General features: G+C 34.3%; 1 protein-coding gene across 1 annotated transcript; it reads left to right on the top strand.

The window, feature by feature from the left end:
- The first annotated feature begins 10,042 nt into the window (after positions 1–10,042).
- Positions 10,043–14,687, top strand: LOC113771198. The gene is made up of 10 exons (XM_027315811.1): positions 10,043–10,310; positions 10,412–10,498; positions 10,822–10,941; positions 11,038–11,100; positions 11,343–11,420; positions 11,893–12,021; positions 12,071–12,402; positions 12,517–12,847; positions 13,078–13,418; positions 13,575–14,687. Exons 1-10 carry the CDS (start codon positions 10,043–10,045, stop codon positions 14,685–14,687), a joined length of 2,862 nt encoding a protein of 953 aa, XP_027171612.1.
- Positions 14,688–15,137: the final 450 nt, after the last annotated feature.

The raw sequence follows: 15,137 nt of genomic DNA, 5'->3' as shown, positions 1-15,137 counted from the left end.
TTTAAACCCTCGAACTTGTAAAATTGGGCACCCGTGACCCTTTTAGCCAGTTTCTCCAGTTTTGCAACCGGAAGCCTAATTCACACGAATGCCAGTGTGCTTCTTCAAAGGACATTTTTGTTCGCATTTATTAAGCAAAAACCCATGAAGTAACAAATAGGCATTTTTTCTAAGCAAAAACCCATTGCACCACCATTCTCTTTTCCCATGAATTATACCCATCTCCTTCACATTCCCATTTTCTTATTACTATTGCTCCCTCCTCCGGTCCTCCTCCTCAACTCTTTCCCCTTTTCTTCTTATTCTTCTTCACCAAATGTCATCATCACCCAAATCCTCTCATAAAAATCATCGAAGCCACTTCCCTCTTCAGAAATCCCTTTTCCAGCAAAACGCTTCTTTCCCTCGTTCACGCCCTGTTCATACCACGTCTAATAAAACTGCTAATTCTTCTTACGGCAAGCCAATTTCTGCTAGTAATAATTTTGCTAGTGACTTCAATCATCCTTGTCCGCATTTATTGGAGCTCCGATCTAAACTTGGACCCTACCCCTTTCGGAACCTTCAAGACTGCCTTGAGGTCCGCCCCCTTGGCCGGGTCTCCGTTCGCCGGAAGCCCTGTCAAGAGGTTGTGCAATGCGGCGCCTGTAAGGCCTCGTCCCCGAGATTGTTCGCATGCATTGCCTGCGCCGCTGTCTCCTACCAACTCCACACAACTTCCCACGCCGCGCAGGCGGACGACGATACTGGCTGCTCTTCTCCTTCCTCCTTCCATGCCATCGCGGTGGATGTTGACTACGTCAAGCTCTTCTGCTGCGTCTGCAAGGACCATGTCTACGACAGCGGCTTATTCAGCTCCTCGTGGTCCTTTGAATAGAAAATGCGGACAAAAATACCCTTTGAAGAAGCACACTAGCATTGTGTGAATTGGCCTTCCGGTTGCAAAATCGGAGAAACTGGCTAAAAAGGTCACGGGTGCCCAATTTTACAAGTTCGAGGGCTTAAAGTCAGCAAAAAATAGATGAGGGGCTTATTTTTATCTAGACAAAGAGTTCAAGGGTCAATTCGATAATTTGCCCTATATATATATATATAATACTAATGCTAATACTTTATGCTTATGAGTTATGTATCAAAATATATTAATACATATAAGAAATATTAAATACGCAAAATCATGTCAAAATATTCAAAAAGACAAATCTTAGTACAAGCAAATTAATGACTTTTGAAGATGTTTTAATTGTTGATTATGGTTTATTACTATTTTCCATGTACTTTGAACTAATTTGATACATTATTTTTGAAAAATTCTTGGTTTATATACTTTTTAACAAACTATTATTAAATTATGTATAGTTTTAATGTTGCAACCTGTGGATGTTAAATTAGCTCTAGAACTTACTAGTTATAGTAATTATATTAAAGAAATGAAGGAACAATAAGTGAATTTATGTTAAACCCGAAATAGGCTTACAACTCGAATATTTTGTGAACTGAGCATGAGTTTCACATTTATTAATTCGAAACTCATAATTTGAGTTTGGAAAGTGGTACTAATTATATTAGCCGAGTTTGGACTTGTTAAATTCCACCTCAGATGACCCAATTAATAGGTTTAGTCAAATCAAAATTAAGCAACATTTTATGTTAGATCGTAATATTTAAACTCGATAAAAAAGGTCGTTCGAGTTCAATTTGATAAATAAATAAATCATACCTGAAGAAAATTTTAAATTCGTTAAAATAATCAAACAAACTTGAATAGCACGGCATTAGATTTAATTAGACTCGTTTACACATTTAATTGGCATATAACCGGTTCACTACATTCTATAAATTATATATATATATATTTTTTGGTGCCACAACATTTCCTACTGGTTTTGCAGGCTTATAGAGAAAATGGTGCTGGATTTGGATTTTGTTCTCTAAATTTAAGTACTCTGTCCACCGAACATTTCTTATCGCAAGTCCAGGTAATTTTAGTGAAAATTAACTTCGTGTACTACTTTATTTTGGGGTTTAATCATTTGAGAAGATAGGTGGAAAAAAATTGATATGTAGGAGATCTTGATGAAAATGAAATGCAAATACTGAAGATATATATCAGCGGTCCCTATAAAAGGAATAGGAATATGGTACACACCATATGTGATTATTTGCTGTTTAATAAGTTTGTACGCAAATTTTGCATGGCATGGATATTTTTTCTTGGTTTAAGTTGTAACATCAAGACGTGACATTGGAATCTTACCCAGCAAATAAATGTGAAATTGCATTGAAATACTGAAAATGGAGTAAGTTTTTTTTTTTTTGGGGATTAACTACGGGGAGTAATTTCAGACTCTACGTCTTGTTTGTACGAAAAGATCTTAAGATAAAAAAGAAATGGTATTTAATCTCCGGCGAATGCAATTTGTACTTTGAAAACGATTGCAAGGTTATTTACGGCTCCAATGAAAGCAGATGCACATGCACTATTCTGGTTCCCCATGTTGTATCTTTTGGCTCTTTCTTCCATGTTCAAATCCCAATTTGGCTTTTTCCTCTGCTCTTTTTTTTTTTTTTTTTTTTTTTTTTTACGGAAGTTAAATTGTAAATCTAATTCCAGAAGAAACCTCAAAAGGCGGCAACTCTTGAGGTCCTTCCAGGGACTTATAACCCAACCCCAAACCCCCCCCAAGAACCGATGTGGGATGGCTTTTTCCTCTGCTCGCATTTTATTTTGTTATTCCCAAATTCGTTCAAATTAACGAATTATCCCTCTGGGGATTTTTTTTTTTTTTTTGTCGACACAGGGTGTCCGGGTCAATCCTTATGGGATCCGGCTAATCCCCTACGACCCGGGCCCGGCGCCCCAACCCGGCCCAAGCACGTTAAGTGCGCGGAGGAATCCAGTGGAGCGGAAACTCGAACTTGGGACCTTAAGGGTCACCGGTGAGAGGTGCTATTGCTAGACCATTCACGCGAGGGCCCCTCTGGGGATTTTGAGGGATAAGATATGGATCCAGAAAAACTTTTTTTTTTCTTTCTAAAAAAAAAGGCAAATTGAGTTGAATACTGGAGATGTCAATATCAATCCAAATGGAAGCCAAAAATGAAATGCATCCAATTAATTTCAGGATGATTAGAGGCATCTTCAAAGAAGATCGATAGTCTAAATTTACAGTTTCCCATCAAAGGATTGTCTGTGCATTTCCATGGTTGGTTTGAGATTCATCACAATAGTAATTCCCCGTGACAAGCTTTCTCGGGCGCTGTTGTCTGAACATGGGAGGTTCCGTTCAGATCATACTTGGACCGTCAATTTCCACTATTCTAGCCCGTACGCAATCCAAATGCTGATATCCTTGTCCCTGTTCTGCGTCTTCATGTTTCAAGTTAAGGCTGTTGGACTAAACTTTTTCTCTGTTGTTGTCCTTTTAAATTGGCATTTTCTAACCATGAAAATTGGCTGCATCATTAGCACGCTTAAATCACGTCTAACTTATCATGCGAATGTAACAGTAATAATCACTGTCATCCCTTATTTTTATACACTTTTTTTAAATTATGTATGCTTTTTAAAAATTTAACACCTGAATTAAATCTTTAATGAATACCCAGTTTGAGCGCTCACTAGACAGCTCTTTTTAAATTAAGAAAGGATTATTGGGTAAAACCAATATGTCTATTAATATCTCATGCATTAAGTACTCGATAGAATGTTTCTTTCTAGCAAAGGAAGAATATAGAACGTAATTTTAGAGAACAATTCTGGTGTACCTAGCTACTTATTCCCTATCGATTGAATACATTCTTTTTTTCAGTGAATGATCGTTTTTGTTACGAAATCATGGAGCACATATACTCTCTCCGTCCTACTTTAATAGTCCTATTTTCCTTTTTCGTTTGTCCCAAATTGTAGTTCACTTTCCAATTGAAGAATGTAGTTGTATTTTAATTTTCCTATAATACCCTTATTCAATATAAGTTGTTGTTACTATAAATCTACTCCATTTAATGAGAGTTGATTCTCTTTTTACCATCAATTCAAGTTCCCATAAAGTTGTACTCTAATTAATATGAGGGTATTTTAGAAAAATAGTTACCTAAATTGATTGTTCCAACAAAGTTAATTATTTTTTCTTAAACTGTATGAAAAAAAATCAGGACTATCAAAGTGGGACGGGGGGAGTATTATTTTCACCGTTGGCAATATCAAATTTTAGGAATGATTCTGCCATCACTGGGGCCAAGAACCAAGAGGATATGGTCCTCAAAGTTGTTAACAATCTTGAAAAATCTTTTGAAATTTTTGGTAATTTTGGATGGAGATGCCTCCAATAGTACTATATTTTGGTACTTCAATGGGCATAGAATGGTATTCTCTTACTTTTTTTCTACCTTTTTGTCAAAAATACACAAACGGTTACCTAAGGTAACCCCACAAGGATATCCAAAAGGCAATTGCTGATTTTTGAGTTACTTGAGGACCTTAAGTACCACTCACGCACGCCTAACACAAACGATGTCGGAACCGGGGAAAGGGCAAACACAGGACCCTCTACTAGGCCTTAACTAAGAACCCACTCACTGATCTCTCCTCTCCAGTGGTTTTTTTCTACCTTTTTTGTCAAAAATACACAAACGGTTACCTAAGATAACTCCACAAGGATACCCAAAAGGCAATTGCTGACTTCTGAGTATAGAATGGTATTCTCGTTCTTAAAGTTTTGATCAAGTCAACTTTGACCTATAATTTCTCTCTCTCTCTCTCTCTCTCTCTCTCTCTTATATATAATTTTGGGAATCCTATTTCTGTGGTTGCATTTGCATACTTGTATATCGACCAATATCCAATAAATGGCTGCACACATGGGCAGTTGGTGATGTACAACTGAGGTCAATGAACCACTTAATTGTTCACCAATTAAGTATACGATCACAAATGATGAAGTCATTGTACCCAGTGACGGAGCCAGGATTTTTTTTGGGGGGGGGCCAAAATTTTTTCCTAATAAAATTATCTTAATATATTATGTTCAAAATAACTTTCTTCTATTTAAATATATGACATCTAAAAATATCAAATATTCAATTTAATTATAAAGGTATGTCTATTCATAAATATACGGTATAGTCATAACAAAAATTAACAAAAAAGATAACTTTTGATTAAATATCTTATAACATCACAAACCATCCAATTTGCACGTTATGAGAAGATGCTCTCCAATATGTCACCTATGCAATATATATATATATATATATATATATATAACCATGTAATATAAATGTAACTATTTTCAATTGAAAAAAGATAAAAGTTATGTTAACATAATTTGAAATTTCAACATCTTTTCTTAGAAGTAAATTGAGCTCTACGTTCTTTCATAGAACTAAATTCATCTATGATTGAATCACTGCTAAATTTTTCAACAACTTCCTTTTCTATATACACAGTTAGACAATCATTCAAGAAATTATCTTCCATCTTGTTTCGGAGCTTTATCTTGATTATTTTCATAATTGAAAATGTCCGCTCTGTAGTTGCAGTTGATATAGGAAGAGTAAGAACAAGTCTAATAAATCTGTCAATAAGAGGATATATCACTGATTTTCTTATCTTCACCAAGTCTTGACATAACTCATGAATACCAGATAATTCTTGCAATTGATGATGATTTGGAATGTCGAGTTCAAAATATTGAAGTTCTATTCTTAGACGTACTAGTTCTTGCTTTTAACAATTATGAATTGGGTCTATTTAGCCCATTAACAATTATGAATTGGGTTTTTTTATTCTAATACATCACATTGGGTCAATTTACTATGGAACATCAAATTATATGTTTAATTTTTGAAAGTTAAATAATTAGTACAATAAAAAATAAATAACTTTTTCTGAAGAAAAAAGGTAATTCAAAGATGACTAATTCATATATATATATATATATATATATATCTCAACTCTCATAATATAAACTAAAATTGTAAAAATTTAGAGGGGGCCAATTTTATTTTACACATATTTACATATTATGAATTAAAATTTTCAAAACTCATGGCCCCCTCTGTCCCCCCTTGGCTCCATCATTGTAGGCAACGCTGTACATGCACATACGTGTATGGATTGCATGTTTGGCTTGAATTGGTGTCTATTCTCTTCGTGTATAAACTCTCTTGGTTAGCCTAATGTATATGTTATAGGTCTATGGTATAATACTGATTTTACGAGAAAACAAGTTAGAGGCAAATTTGTCAATAGGATCAACTTTACAAGTTGGGCGGGGGGGGGGGGCTTAAGCTCCCACCAGCCCCCCCTTAAATCCGTGGCTGATTGTACCCACCCATTGCACTCAAACTCATAATCATATTCTTAATCATATCTTATTTTGACTTTAACCCAAACAGCAAATCTTCTTAGTTGGATTACAATAAGTTGGCTACTGATTAATACTGTTTGTTTAGGAAAAGAATGAAAAGAAATCAACGGATGAATGAAGAATCCAATCCAATCAGAAAAGCATTATTGATTTCGAATGGTACCAGTTCAGAGCATAATTGTGAAAGATATTCCCACAACCTTCAAGAGCGATTGTGTAACTGGAAGCCCCAACAAGCATTATGGAACAAATATTTTAGTTTACTTGCTTTGTAAGTACTTAATGTAAATGTAGCATTCGTAGAGTTTTAATTCCAAATGTTATTTTCTAGGTTAAATTTGCTTGCCCTTTACTTTAATTTTATCCTCATTAGTGATAAAGTGTGTGCTCTCGAGCAGCGACTGCGAATTTTTTTGTCAAAAAAAAAAAAAAAACTTATCCTTCATTATGCTCTTTGTACTGTACATATCAAAAAAAAAAAAAACAAAGGAAAAAGAAATGTTGTGCTTGGAATTAAGCTGCAGCACTCCCTCCTGAGGCGTGTGGTACTCAGAAGAATTCCTCCGTGATCAATGGAAGTTTTGCCTCATAAAGTTACAGGCTGTATCCCCTGAATAGATTCGACTGTCTTTAACTACCTTACTTAGCTGACCTACCACATGAACGGTTGAATGCTTTTGCAATATTATCGAATTAATTGACGACAATTCAATTATAATACTTTATTACGCCAAAAAGAAAAGAAAAGAAAAAAGAAAAAGCACTTCCAACAAAAGGCAACAACCCTACAAGCTACCAGATTTAGTGGAGAGAGCTTTTAAAAGGTCAAGATTTTAGTAACGCTATCGCTATGGACCGTATGGTAAAAAAGGCTTCCAAGGAAAACAAGAAACGAAGAAGAAAAAGAATGGTCACAATTGGTTCATCATGAATAGGAGGCAAAGGTGACTCACGATCCAAATGATATTCCAATAAGGGCCATTTTGATAGGTGATGTGATTCATTAGAACCCTTTTCAATGTGGCGTCGACTGATTAGTGATCCCAATTTTGCATTGCAGGATGGCGGAGGAGTTTTCTCATAAAAGTAGCAGTTGATTCTTGCTTTTGTAGTTAGTTTTAACTTTACCACAAAAAGCAGTTGAAGGAATCCATCCGATTACTGTGAACATTAATCGCACTTAATAAGAGGTTAGAGCATCATTACCTTACACAATAGGATTGGTTCTTCTGTGAAAAAAAAGAAGCATTACGTGCATCATACCCTCAAGCACCATGGCCCTTTGCATGCAAACTTTTATTCTCTGTCTCTCCTCTTTTAGAAGCTTCTCAGGAATCAAGTAATTTGTACTAAGGTAAAATACAGCGTTGACGATCTTTTTCTTACTCTTTTTGTAATAAGCATTGCACCTACTAGATTTTTCTCAACCCCTTATGACAAGAATTTAAAGATATATATATATATATATATCTATACTATATATAAGAAGCACTTTTGCTTCTACTGTTGGTGGGATTTCGAGTGCATTCGCTTGCTTTAAGGTGTTGTACGTTGGGCTGCTGATTTGTACGTTGAGTGGTGGAACCGCTCCTGGTAAATTGGAACCAAGCACTTGATGTGAGTGTTGCTGGTTTGTAGGTTGTTGGTCCGACTCTTGCTGGGCTGAATGCGCCTGCTTCATCGTGTTGTACTTTGCCCTGGTGGTTTGTACATTGACTGGTCCCACTGCCGCTTGAGCTTTTGCAGTCATTTGAACATCCGACTGCTGCCTGTGCGGCTGGCTTTCATACCTTCTGTTGTACTTCACAGCTGTGTGGATGGAGAAGGAAAAAGGCTTTTTCTCTTCAAATTAAATAATTAACTTCACTTATAAATGATAATCAATGTTTAGAATCTAAAACATGGAAAAAATTTTCTGTTCTGCTCCACAATTGTGTAGATGTGGAAAAAATTTCAGCAATTTAATCTTAATTTCTAAAATGCCCAAAAAATTTCAAGAATTTAATCAAAATATATACGTTTGTGAGAAACATAAGATATACTTTATTTGTAAATTTTGACCAACCGCTTTGATCATGTGTTATAACGTTTAAAATAACTTCACTTAAATCATAATCAATGTTTAGAATCTAAAACATGGAAAAAATTTTGTGTTCTACTTCACAATTGTGTAGATGTGGAAGAAATTTTAGTAATTTAATCAAATTACTTAATTTCTAAAATGTCCAAAAAAAATCAAGAATTTAATCAAAATATTTAATTACAAAAAACCACGAATTGAACTTCATCTGACAAATTAAATAAAATGTTTAATGTGTTTAAATTAAATCAAATGTTTAGATAAAGTATTAAAACGTGTTTAATATTATCAAATGTGTTTATATTATCAAATTAAACACATTTAATATTATCAAACATTTTGTTTATATTATCAAATGTTTAAGTAAAATGTATTCAGGTTTCTAATATAAAAACCATCAATTGTGTTTAAGTAATTTGCTATATAAGGATAATGATGTATATTTATTCAAACAATCACTAATTGCATTCATCGGGTTTCTAATATAAGGGTAAGGATGTATATATTTATTTTAAAAAATTGATAAATTGAATAAGGTAATAACCATTAAAAAATATTCAGAATTATGGTGGATATAATAATTGGAGTTCATAGATTTAGAGAAGCACTAGATAAATTTTTTATATATATAAATGTATGTAAGTCAAAATATATTTCCAAATTACTGAATTGAAATCTAAAAAAAAGATTCATCAATTGCCTTCATGTAGTTTGTAGTTTGCAATTCATTATTATTCTAAATATAAGGATGTATATACTTATATTTATATTTCATATATAATTATGTATATTTATTAAGTGATAAGTGATAATATATACATTTAGATATATATATATATGCATATGTGATAAACATGAGATATACTTTATTCTTCAATTTTGACCAAAGAGTTCAATCATGTGTCATAGGGGTTAAATCACTTGTCTCCCACTACCATCTATTTTTTACTGTTTTAGCCATTCTGATGCTTATTTTGTGGACCAGTTTCTTTCTAAGGTTGGCTATATTTGTCATTTCCAGTTTCTTTGTCTCGGTTTTGCATATTTCTTGTTTTTTACTGATGAACGATGAATACATAGCCACCTTCATGCAAACAGTTTCCTACATTCACAAAACCAGTTTACATGCAAATTACACTGCATCTTACATCTTACAACTTGCTTCATACAGCTTGCTTCAAATCAGGTATTCTCTTATGCTAATCCAAACTTACTTCACATGAGCTCTTTAGCTGTTCCATGCTACTGGAAATTTGTTTTATCTAAATCTGTACTCAGGTGGTCGAATTTCTTATAATACGCAGTAGTAGAGGTACTTTGATTGGTTTCGTCTGCTGTCTCCATGGAGGTTTTCTACTTTCATTGCTTCGTTCAGCTACTTTTCTATTCTTTTTTAATATATTTAGTTCATAGCTCATTCCATCTGTACTGATAATCTTCATGCTTTTTAGTTGAATAGTTTGTTCCTTGCGCATCACCACTTATATACCTATCTATTGATATATATATATAAACAATATATATCTGTCCATACGCCTAGATTTTCCTCTGTCTATATTTCTTTCTTTCTTGGTGTATACGTATAAAAAACATGAGCTGCTCCAAGCTATCCATAAGGGATGATCCTGATAAACTTCGTGAAAAAAAGGATAAGCAAAATTGTAAAAAAAGAGAAAAATTTGCTGCTCTATCTGTCGAAGAGAAACAGGCTCAGCGCAAAAAAAACAGAGAAGCTTATCACAGAAAAAAATTGGAGAAAATACTTTCCAAGTCCTTGCCACAACAATTTCAAGAGGCTTGTCAATCACCAGTTTCTGCATCTGTTATACGTAACCTTTCTCCTCAACAATGTTCTCATGGTACATAGTGATTCAAAAACTCTTATTATATTCTCATAATCTGTATGTGCATAGTATATTCATCATAACCTGTCTATTTCCCTTATTTCGTTCATGACTAGCTTTGAATGATAAAGTTATAGAAGCTATTGGTTCTCAAACTTCCAAACACAGTGAGAATGATCACGGAATTATTGGTTGTAATCAAGGTTAGCCATAGAATTTATTTTTCTTTACCAACTTTTCTTACAATTCCAACCGCTACCTTTGTATATATTGAATTTCGAATTTTTCTACCTAACCTTCAGATGATTCACGCAGTGGAGTCTCATACTCTCATTTTACAAAACAGTTTACAGGTACCATTTCTATGTACTCTAAATCAATGAATTCAGCTAAACTTAGTTGTATATGTATCTGTGTTTCCTGCTATATTGTAGTCAATTAGACTGTCCATTGTTTCTTATGCTATCTAAATTGCATTTTTTTATAATATTCATGCAACCAATCACAACTCTATCTATTGTAATAGGTGCTTCAAAACCTGGTATTCGGATTTCTCCCTCTCCAAATAACAGTGATGAACTACCTTCTGCTGAGTTGGGTAGAAAATTAAAGGAACAGATTTCTTCCTTCTCAAGCTATGAGAAAGGTACATGGTGTAGTTTGTTTTTAATATATCTCTCCTACTCAAATCATAAACAGTATTCTATTGATACAATGCTCCATCTCTAATTTTTATACGTAGGATCTGCTTCTAACTCTCGTACACAACATACATGTGTAACTACTGACATGATACACAATGCAGGTCATTTAAGCTTCAAAATTAATCATTGATTATTGCTTTCTATATATAACCATCAACATTATCGTGATCAGCTATATTAGTATTCTTGTTTACTTTTCAGATAAATCATTCATATGCATGAACTGCTACAAATTCTTGACAGAAATAGCTGAACAAACTTCACGTCAAATCTTTTTTCAGCTTTTTAAAAAAATTGCTGATGCGATTCTATCTAACAATTCCATCAACTTTACCTTGAACAGATTTGTCAGCTATCCTCCCAATATACCAGGTGTATCAAGTCCCTGATAATCGTTCTGCTAAAACAAGAAGAACTGCAGGTTACTAGCTTTGATCTGAATTTATTACCTTGTATATAGAAAAACTCAAATTAGCATATGAGCTGCTTGATAATTCTCATGAGATTGTCATTTTATTCTCAATTTTGTTGTCTGCTATCAAGTTTCTTATTTCTGACTATGGTTGTAAACTAATTTGGCATAAAAAATCCATTAAATAATCATGTGATTAAAATATATTAAACTGTTTAATTGCTTCTGATGTTGATCAAAAAACTTCAGTATGCATTATACAACCTCAAACCACTTCTGTTCATGCAAATAGCTTGATCACATTGCTACCACTGCGTGTATAAAGGTTATGGCTTCTGCTTCTAATTATATATACTTGAATCATTCAGGCAAAAGGCATTCATCAGCGAAACAAGTGAAAGCTATTAATAACAAAAAGAAAAAAAACAGAGGTATAAATTACAAATCACTGATTGTTCCTCTTTTAGCTCCTTATGTTCAGTTCCAACCTTTAGTTTAGATGAACCAATCGCTAAATCAATAGGTAATCAGGCTGTTGATGGAGTTCATGCACTCAAATTTGTTAGTGATCAGACAGATAGATTACCTGCAAAAGCTAATTGTCAATACTGTGAAGCAAAAAAAAATGCACTCTGAGACACCTAATTTCTGTTGCTCAGACGGACAAGTAGTTCTACATGAGAATAAATTGCCAAATATTCTTGTGGAATTGTTCACTGGCTATTCTGATGAAGCTTTATCCTTTCGTACATATGTGAGAACATATAATAATATGTTTGCCTTTACTTCTTTTGGTGTACACTATGATAAATCGCTTTGCAAGAGAACAAATGGCATTTATACCTTCAAAGTTCAAGGACAAACCTATCACTTTATCAAAGACCTTATTCCACATGAAGGATCTGGATTATATCTGCAACTATATTTTCATGATACAGATCATGAGCTTCAAAACAGAATGGCAGTTTCTGAAAGATTAACAGAGAGTATAGTAATGAAGATCATGGAAGTCATGAAGTCTAATCCATACGCATGTTTTCTCCGCAGTCTAAGAAACGTTCCAAATTTGGATTCATATCAGATAGTCCTGAAATCACATTCATAGAATGATCAACGAGTATTCAATCATCCAATAGCTTCTCAGGTTGCAGCTCTTTGGACAGAAACAGAGAGTTCAGGAACAAGTTATGCTAGACACATTAAAATTTATACAAAAGAAGGAAGGGATCACCTCGTGCAGTACTATTATGGCTGTTACGATCCTCTGCAATATCCACTATTATTTGCACTTGGTGAAACAGGCTGGCATCTTGGAATCAGAAGATTTGTCAGAGAAAATGGCAAAAAGAGAAAAAGATGTATTCAGAGAAACAAACCTACTGCTCTCCTCACCAATTACAAATCTGCTGAAGACATGATATCTGCTGAACAACAAGGTATTCCTAACATGAATAACTAACACATTATTTATATGTAAATGACTTATACATTACTTATATACATTGTTCACACCTTCCTTACATAATTACTCATGTCGAACTACTTGTTTTCAGAACATAGTACTCCCATTATTTTCCATTAATCTCAGATCATTCTACATCTTATTAATGTATGCAACTTCATATGCTCGAACCAGTTACTGATACCTTATTTTTGTAACTTTCAGTTTCCAATGATCCTGAAAACAACGGTGAATTTGTGTCAATGCGAGAATATTATGCTTATAAATTGCAAATCAGAGACAAATATTCTCCAAACATACTTAACACTGGTAGATTACTTCAGCAATATGTTGTGGATATGTACATCAAAATTGAAAGTCAGAGATTGGATTACTATAAAAGCAAACAAGAATTCATAAGAAGAGAGCGACTGCAAGGCGTAATGGATAGTGTTATAACAGGTCAATGCCAAGGTTCAAAAGTAGGCCAACGAGTAGTGCTTCCAGCTTCATTCATAGGAGGCCCTCGAGACATGAAAAGGAGATATGTTGATGCTATGGCTTTGGTGCAGAAATTTGGCAAACCAGATTTATTCATTACAATGACTTGCAATCCTTCATGGCCAGAGATAAAGAATCTCATGCTTCCAACAGATGAAGCACATAACAGGCTAGACCTGCTCACTTGAATCTTTCACGCAAAGCTTGATGTTTTAAAACAGGAGTTATTCAAGAAAGAAATATTCGGATCTGTTGCTGCTTACACATATGTCATAGAGTTCCAGAAACGCGGTTTACCTCATGCTCATTTCCTCATAATTCTGAAGCCATGTTCAAAACTTTACTCGACAGATTCTTATGACAGAATAGTTAGTGCAGAGATTCCAGATCAAAGCAAAAATCCACATCTTTTCAACATGGTTCGCAGACACATGATTCATGGCCCTTGTGGAAAAAGAAATCCAACCAATGTTTGTATGCGAGGAGAACATCAGAGAAAATGCAGGAACAATTTTCCAAAAGCATTTGCTGATAAGACTTTTTATGGAGATAACACATACCCCACTTATCGAAGAAGAAACAATGGATACAAAATGATGGTCCGTGGACATGAGCTCGATAACAGATGGGTTGTTCCATACAATCCTTACCTTCTTGCAAAATTCAACTGCCATCTGAACGTTGAAATCTGCTCTACAGTCAAGGCAGTAAAGTACATGTATAAGTATATCTACAAAGGTCATGACAAGATTCATTTTGTACTCAATTTACAGGATTCTAATGAGCTCAATTCTGACGGTCATGTCTCTGCAATCGATGAAATCAAAGACTATCAATCAGCTAGGTGGGTATGTGCTGTGGAAAGTATATGGAGAATATATAGGTTCCTGCTGTTTCAAATACATCCTGCTGTTATTCACTTACAGCTTCACTTAGAAAATTGTCAACCATTGAATTTCAGAGAAGACCAAGACCTACGTGATATAGTAGCAAATAGATTTGCTAAGAGAACCATGTTGACAGAATTTTTCTACATGAATTCTACTGATTCTCTAGCTCAGAATCTCAAATGTACTTACAAACAGTTTCCTGAGCACTTTGTTTGGTATCCAGGAAGGAGGAAATGGGAACCAAGAAAGCAGAAAGACTGTATAGGTAGGATAGTAACAGCCAGTCCAATGGAAGGAGAACGATACTTTCTCAGATTGCTCCTCACACATATCAAAAGTCCAACTTCATTCGATGACTTAAGAACAATAAATGGAGCATATGTACATACTTTTCGTGAGGCAGCAATTCTCAGGGGTTACTTTGAGTCTGATAAGTCACAATAACAATGCCTTGAGGAAGCAGCTATGTATCATATGCCGTATAGTTTGAGAAGATTATTTGCCACACTACTTCTTCATTTTCCTCCTTCAAATGCCAGATATCTTTGGGAACAATTTGAAGAGCCATTATCTGAAGATATCAGCAGAACTCCACAAATATCAGTTGATCAAATCCGATTCTAGGTACTGTACCAGATAAATCAGTTCCTACAATCAATAGGAAAAGATATCAATCAGTATGCTTTAGTTAGAAATATCATGAATTTTGATACCTTGAACAAGAATACTCGTGATATAATAGCTGAAACAAGAATCTGTGTACCAGAGCAAGACTTATTAGCAATTGAGCAATTAAATGCTGATCAGAAAAAAGTTTTTGATATTATTATAAATTCAGTTTTTGTTGAGAAAAAAAGGAGCTTTTTTCATTGATGGACCAGGTGGAACAGGAAA

This window comes from Coffea eugenioides, chromosome 1, assembly GCF_003713205.1.
Source record: "Coffea eugenioides isolate CCC68of chromosome 1, Ceug_1.0, whole genome shotgun sequence".
Classification (NCBI taxonomy): Eukaryota; Viridiplantae; Streptophyta; class Magnoliopsida; order Gentianales; family Rubiaceae; genus Coffea; species Coffea eugenioides.
This window is presented reverse-complemented; position numbering and strand designations above follow the sequence as displayed.